The sequence below is a fragment of the Dama dama genome, chromosome 9 (assembly GCF_033118175.1).
Source record: "Dama dama isolate Ldn47 chromosome 9, ASM3311817v1, whole genome shotgun sequence".
Taxonomy (NCBI): domain Eukaryota; kingdom Metazoa; phylum Chordata; class Mammalia; order Artiodactyla; family Cervidae; genus Dama; species Dama dama.
The window spans coordinates 102,491,048-102,499,058 of NC_083689.1; the positions used below are offsets into that span (position 1 = coordinate 102,491,048).

General features: G+C 36.7%; 1 protein-coding gene across 10 annotated transcripts in view; it reads left to right on the plus strand.

The window, feature by feature from the left end:
- The window catches only part of PPIP5K2 (diphosphoinositol pentakisphosphate kinase 2), a 76,038-nt gene extending 69,120 nt beyond the window's left edge, over positions 1-6,918 (plus strand). For all 10 annotated transcript variants that reach the window (XM_061152103.1, XM_061152096.1, XM_061152098.1 and 7 more), the window contains 2 exons: positions 2,894-3,019; positions 5,216-6,918. In XM_061152103.1, coding sequence (XP_061008086.1) covers positions 2,894-3,019; positions 5,216-5,328 — 239 coding nt within the window. In that variant the 3' untranslated portion in view covers positions 5,329-6,918. The remainder of the gene's footprint in view (positions 1-2,893; positions 3,020-5,215) is intronic.
- The last annotated feature ends 1,093 nt before the right edge of the window (positions 6,919-8,011 follow it).

Below are 8,011 nucleotides of genomic sequence, written 5' to 3' on the forward strand. Positions count from 1 at the left end.
CAAGAACATTGTTTGGAATCTTTGGTGTAATGTGCAGTGTATCACTTGTCTTGACACTTCCCCCAAATTTTTTCTGTTACCAAAAGGAGGAAGAAATCTAAGACCCAGCAGTAGAAATCAGCAATATATAATACAAAAATCATAGTCTTATTTTCTACTGTCATTGTATAATTAGCTTTTTTTAAAAGACAGGATATTAGTCTGCATTAATGCCCATGTGTTCATCCACTGAATACTTTTGACTCAGAGCTCTTAACTGAAGAGAGCAAATTAGGGCAACAGTTTTTCAAATTGTGTTCTGTAGGAAATATTCTGAAGAGGTTAATTCCTTTGTGTAAAGTAAAGGGGTTTGTGGCTAAGCCAGTTTTGGAAACTTTATTATAAGGAAAACTCCATACCCACATTTTCCAAAACTTATTTGTTGAGAAAACATTTTGGTAACACATTTAAATATTGTATAGAACTATTCTGAGGGACTTCAGTTTGGGGAATGTTCAGGGCTTCCTTTTTAAGTGTAAGAAGTCAGCTGGCTGTTGCCATTTTCAGCACTGTAGGACACTGCACGCTGGAATTCCAGTGTAGGAAGCATGCATTTTGGGAGAGCACGCCCTGCTGAGGGTTAAGAGTCTTGCTAGTCTTAGTCATATGTTTGAAAAGGTGGGCTACTGTCCATGGGGTCTCAAAGAGTCGGAAACGACAGAGAGACTAAGCAGATCCCAAGTAGTATTTCGTAAGAAGAATGCTGTAAATGTGTTTTCCTGAAGAATAAAATTGGAGATCTTGGGATGAAAGCCACTGTCTTGTGTGGCTGTGACTCTCTTCCCTTTCCTGGGCCACCACACTGTATGATTCTGTAGAGGTCTGTTCAGCATATTCTGTCCAGATAGTACCCCTTGCATTTTTGCTTTTCTCTTTCACGTCTGGTGGCAGAGATCAGCTTTCAACCTGAGAGGTATCTTGGTGTGAAGGTTTTAAAATATTTCACTTTAGAAGTGGTTTGGAGAAGTAGGTTTCCATTTTAAAATGTGCATATGAATTTATCTAATGCTGAGAATTGATAATAATCCAAATGAAATAATCTGCAAGCTGTACAGTTGAAGTGAGGAAACTAAAGGACGTTTCTCCTTTTCCTTTCTCTGTTAGCTAATAGAAAGGCCAGTGCTGTTCCTCAGAACACAAGAGAGAATCTGAATAAATAAATTCTCATTTTTCTCTTCTACCTGACTTTATACTTTATGCTTCCTTGGGGCAGGGAATTATAATCTTAAATAGAAATTAAAGAAAGACTATAGTTAGTAAATAAGAGTTTAGGGTAAGCATTAAAACTGTTTTGAATTGAGAAGATCTTCAATCTGTGACTTAAAGCTAAAGTAGCAGTAATGACACCTGTTTTGGAAAGAGGCTTTGGTGGGATATTTACTAAAAGATAATCTTCGTTTATACTGCGGCATTGCAGTTTTATGATGGCTTCATTTCTGTGGTTAATGAGTTCAGTTCCTCAGAGTGCATTACTGAGATATATTAATGAATTGAAAGATGTTAAATTCCTTTTCCAGTTCTCGTTAACTCTTCCATATACCACCCTGAACGCACCCGATCTCGTCTCTATATCATAGATACAAGTTGTACCACAATCCCTCTAGCTCTCTTAAAATTTCATTCCATTACTTACTAAGGGAACTAAATGAGAAAATAAATACAGTTAATGCAGTTCATAAAACTGGATAAACCTTAGATTTTATTTAGTTCATTGGTCTTCAGACTGTATTCCCAAGAGCTTTAGGAAGTTCCATGAGGAAGAGAAAGAAGCTGAATTATTAGGCCATTCTTTGATTGATTTTATGTAAGATTTCATTTGAGAGAAGTTTACTGTATTGATGGAAAAACTTAGAGACACCATTGAGGAAATCAACCAGTTAGTGGTCAAGCAAGACTAAAACCCAGGTCTCCTAAATTGTGGGGCTTTTTTCATTCTCTTTGAATATTAAAGAAAGTAGGGTGCCAGTTAGGGCTTCGCAGGTGGCGCAGTGGTAAAGAATCTGCCTGCCAGTGCAGGAGATGCAAGAGACGTGGGTTCAATATCTAGGTCAGGAAGATCTCCTGGAGTGGGAAATAGCAACCCATTCCAGTATTCCTCCTGCCTTACACCAAGGCACTGACCCTCAATTTCAGAATACTAATTGGTTGGAAGTTATAATAGAGATGTAAGCAGAAAAAAGCTAAGTAATGATGTACTGCTTTATGAGATGTTTTAAGCACTTTTTTAATCAGTTTGGTTCAGTCACTCAGTCGTATCCGACACTTTGCGACCCCATAGACTGCAGCATGCCAGGCCTCCCTGTCCATCGCCAACTCCCGGAGTCCACCCAAACTCATGTCCATTGTCACTTGTATATTATTTCATTAGTGACTACGTTGATATTCTGCCAGTGTGAACTTTATATTCATCCCGCTTAGTTATCAACCCCTGCAGGCACATTTGCCACAGCTGTTCCACATACTGGTTTTTCAGAGACACACTCTTTACTGCTATCAGGTCCTCTTCCAAGATTGCAAAAATTGACAAATCTGCCTTGTGTTATCTCCGCCATCGTTTGTTTGGGATCCCAAAAGCTCATGCCAGTAGCACCCCCTACTGCAGCCTGTCCTATTCCAGAGGTCTTCATACTTAAGAATTGTACCTACTTGTTCTTTTCACACTTCTCAATCTCCCCACCTTAATTAGAAAGAAGAAAGAATCTTTAGCATTTTCTTGCATGAAAATAAATCTCATCTGGGTACTATATTAATAGGAAGACAGTCTGACTCAATTATTTATAATTTGATTAGTTTAAATTTGATAGACTTGCCCCAGAAAATTACTGAATTACTTTGTTTGATTTTTCTTTTTCAGCCTGTTTAACTTCACGTTCCAGTCCAATAATGAGAAGAAAAGTATCTTTAAATACATATACACCTGCAAAGATCCTCCCAACGCCAACAGCTAGCATCAAGAGTACTAAAGCAAGCAGCAAACCAGGTGAGGCGTGTGTGTGAATTTGTGGATTCCATATAGCAATTAGAGGAGGAGTAATGGCTTGCTTTGTAGGTGTAAAAATCTGTTTTTAAGTAGGATGATTACAGTCGAGGAAATCTGTTACTGTAGTGTATTGATATATTTGAGGTGTTTTTTTTTTTTTTGTTAATTATCCCCCTTCCCCTGACGTATGTTAAAATATATTTGATACTCACAGTTTTCTGAACTGATTCATGGACTGTCTTCTCTTGCTTTTCTGTTCAGCCCGGATTCTACCTGAATCTTTTTACTGTTTCTTATACTTCATATTTGTTACTCTATCTGAAAATAATCTTTATTTTACCTTCATTCTTGAAAAGTAGTTTTGCTTGACAGAGAACCTCTAAAGTTTTTTCTTCCAGCATTTTAAGGATGTTGTTCCACTTTCTTCTCATTCCCCTTGTTGCTGATGAGAAGTCCTTGTTAATTTGAAGACTTGTTCTTATGTGTGCAGTGGGTTGATTAATTTCTTTTCTCTGCCAACTTTCAGTGTTTTTGCTCCATCTTTGGTTCTCAGAAGTTTGACTGTGGCATGCTTTGGACTTTTTTTTTTTGGTAATAAAATCCTGGTTGATAGTCACTTTTACTTGTCATCTGCATTCTGTGGTTAAACCATCCAGTGAATTTTTATTTCAGGTATTTATTCTTTAATTTTAGGCATTTGTTTTGATTCTTATATAGTTTTTTCATTCAGAGATTTCCTGTATTTTTATTCATTATATGAATATTTTCCTTTGTTCTTGAGCGTAGTTAAAATAGTTGCTTTAAAATTCCTGTCTATTAGGCTGTTCTCAGGATTGATCTCTTATGAACGTACCCATTCCCAAGAAGGAAGTTTTTTTCCATGTTTTTCATATATTGAGTAATTTTGGATTGTATTCTAGATCAACTCTTGACTCTGTTTTTCTCTTATGTTCCTACAGAGAGTATTGGGTTGTTTGGGTTTTTTTTTAAAACAAAGTATTGACCTTGGCTGAACTTAGATTGCGATACTATGTCCCCTGACGTAACTGACAGCTCACATTTCACTTCACTGGCTTTAGTCTGAACTGGGCTTCTCTGGAGCTTATTCTGCTGAACTCCTACGTTGGATCAGTGTTTACACAAAGAATTGGAATTTCCCACCTGGCTTTCCAGCCACTGTTGTTGCCTCAGTACTTTTCTGGTGCTTCGTACTGGAAAGACTGAGTTTTACGTTGTAGTTTTAGGCATTCCACGTGGTGCACACCGGACCCTATCCTTAAGCCAAAGCTTTTTTTTTTTTTTCTTTCAAAGGACAGGGAAACTAATTCCATGTTGTTCCCTTCTTTCAAGTATTGATTCTTTTCTAGTATATCGCTGCTTTTGTTCCCTCTTCAGTGTCTTCAGATAATTGTTTTTTTTTCATATTTTATTCGGCACTTATACTTGTTATCTGCAGGAAGATTCATCTACAGTACCTTACCCATCCATATAGAAGTGTAACTTAGAATAATTTTTTGATAACTCACTGGGGCTTGAGGTTAGTTTGGATATAAAAGGATGATTCCTGAGTCAAGAATGTTTCTAGTTTTCTAATCTTTAGCTTTTTAGACAGTGGTAAGATAGATAATACCAAAGAAAATAGAGGTTGGTAGGGAAATTGATGAGTTCAGTTTTAAACATATTAAGTTTATATTTCCCATCCAGTATCTTTATAGAGGTTTCTAGTAGGATATACAGATCTTGAGGTAAGGGAGAAAGCCTGGGCCAGAAGTATAAATTTGAAGGCTGTTAGCATAGTCATTGTGGCTTCCTAGGTGGCGCTGGTGGTAAAAAAACCCACCTGCCAATGAGGGAGACATCAGAGATGCGAGTTCAGTCCCTGGGTCGGGAAGATCCCCTGGAGGAGGGCATGGAACCTGCTCCAGTACTCTTGCCTGGAGAACCCTACGGACAGAGGAGCCTGGTGGGCTGCAGTCCGTGGGGTCACAAAGAGTCAGACACGACTAAGCTAACTTAGCACAGTGCAGCACAGTAGTGATAGTTAAAAATGATGGAATAAATTAGTTTCCCAGGAAGAATGTAGGAGAAAAGAGAAGTTTTGTGTTATTTGATCTTTTGTTGATTGTTTTGTATTATTTGAACTTGGATTGCTCATGAAAATCTAAGCCGTAATTTTTCTTTTTTTTTTTTGTATAGCTCCCAGCGGACCTTCTACTACAGCTGCTCCTAATACCTCATCGCGAAAGAAGGGCGTGACTAGCAAAACAGAAATGCATGAACACAAAAAAAATACTTCGAAAAAAAAATGAACTCTTCTAAGCAGAAGCTGGAACTCCTTGTAAAAATCACGTGTTCAGTAGGGGAAAAAAGGCATGTAATAAACGTTGACTGAAAAATATCAAAGCAAGTAATTTGTGTGTCCTTGTACATCTCTGTATTCATTTAAAGATAGATTAAATCTAGAGAATTCTTTGTATATATTCAGGTAAGGAATTTTTGTCATGATCTGGAAGTGTTTGAGAACAATGTTTATTAGCATTTTATGAGTAGCAGAACTTAGGGTGATAAAGGTCCATTGTTAATGTGATATGTGCCGTGTGCCCGTGGTAAAGAAAAGGACCGTGAAAGCCTGCCCCTGTCACACAGTGGTGATGGTTACTGAAGAGTCTGTGAGGCAGTCTCTGTACATGTTCATTTTCATGGGGTTGCATCTTGGCTGTAAAATCCTGTAGCTTGAAATCTGATGGCTGTACTGAAGACTTCTTAAAAAGCATATTTCCAAAGAGATTTCGTTGACCACAGTTTAGAATAGAAACTTCTTCCCCCAGTTGTTTTAATTACATATATACTGCAATATTTAATAACTGGAGTATTGGCATATGGGTTAATTTTTTCAATCTGTGCTTTGAATTTTTTATTGTGTTTTATTTAAAATTTGTGCAGCTGGGATAACTATACCTTTATGCACATAAATTTGTACATTAATTTGTAGAAAATATTTTCTTTATATATTTCCTTACCATAAGGTGCTTTTGTTCATCAGGAAGTTTTTTGCTTCATATATTGGCAAGAAAGACATCTTTAGAGTTTCTTTTTAAGAGATATAGTTGACAAGTTTATAAGTGTTAGTTATTTTCAGAATTCTTTTCCGATCTGAAAAACCGAGTTCCGAAATGAACCTCATCAGTGTAAGGAGAATATCTGAATTCCACTGTCAGTAGATATGATTTGTAGCACCTGTTTTTACCATTTCCATTCTTATCTTTAGAATGTCAGTTGATCTCACTAAGAAAACTTAAAGATTGAGCATTTGAAATAAATGCTTATTTCAAATTATTAGATTTTGGAGGAACATTGAGATTATTGTGATTTCATCTATGATGTGAAAAATATTTATTATCCTTGGTGCTTATTTTCCCCTGATGCACAAATAATTATAAACCAGTTGAAATGACTTAAACTATAAACCGAACAGTACATCTTGATAAGAATTCATCCATTGCTAGTCAGGTAACTTAAGTTGCTAAATCTTTAGTTTGAGACTTAGGTTTAGAAAAATTATTGAATTCTTGTATGAATGCATCTATTAAAATTCTTCAGTAGAGACTCTCCTAACCTTAAATCATCATATATGAACTGACTTTTAGAAATTAAGCATATTACAGGTTCATTTTAAAAGGTACCAGATGCAAAAGTCACAAATATGTACAATTATATGTTAGTATGTCAGTACTTCACATGAATGTAAATGTATTATGGAAACATGTTTTGTAAACAGTTGAATGTACCTAAGCTTTCTGTATGTGAAAATGTGGTTAATGTGCTCATTGTCGGAGTAAAGAAACTGCTTTTATTTTTTCAGTGGAATTGAATTAAAATATTTTATTTCTGGAATCAGAGGATGACTTAAATGGCAAATTATTTTTTTATTCTTTTCTTTGTCCCTTTACTTTTAGCTTTCAAAGTAGAAAGAAGAAGGCAACTATTTTAATATTCAACAATGCTCATCTTAGATATTAGATAGAATTTCGTAGTCTTAGCCATAGCTGTTGCAATATCTTCCCTAGAAATTAACTAGGAAGTTCAGTACAAGTCACGTTTTCCCGTGGTTACACGAGAACTAGAATTTCACTGAAGTCACCGAACTTGGTAACACTGCTGTGTAAGCAGGACAGTTTTATTTTCAAGGATCTTAGATTCATTTTCCAAAACAAACAAAAAGTCTTCTATATAAGAGCGAGAAATTTAGTTACTCGCCATTCAGCAGAAGTTTGACTGAAGCATCTGTTTCTCACTCGATTCTGTCCCCATAAAGTGTGTTTTTTGTTTGTTGTAAATACTAGAAGGTATTTCTTCTCACAGCCTAATCCTCCAACCAGCAAAGAGATGGGAAGGCGCAGCATGTTAGTCTTCATAGTGTGTTATTCAGTCTTTTCACCCTTAAAAACCCTATGTGTGAACTCAGACCCAATTTTTGCCCTTGACGTCCAGAGCCAGCAGGTTCTGCCGCTGTGGTTCTAATGAGCTCTTGAGGTCCACTCTTAACAACCAGCAAACGTTCTGGGGGTGTTCTCGAAGTCCATTCTTAACCGCCAGCAAATGTTCTAGGCGTACTGTATAGTCTCGGGTTATGGGGAAGAAGTGTGCGAAACACTTTATGTCATTTCCTTTGAGCAGGAAATGGAGGCAGCAGGAGACCAGCATACGTGTGACAGTCTACTTTTTATACATATACCTAGAGCACGAGGTTAGTAGATGGCATTATGAGAGAAAAGTTAAGTGATAGTTTTCAAGAACTGTCTTGTTAAAACTAGACAAAGGAAGTCTTTTTTTTTTTTTAATCAGGTCACCCAGATTTTTCTCCAGGTTCTGCTGACTGATCTACCTTACACTTCCACTATTTAGTTCCACGCCAGTTTGAACGAAGAATTTGCCTTTTTGTCGTGTGTAATGCAGTTTCGTACAAAGTTCTCAGTCTTTCCTTGTGTGCTT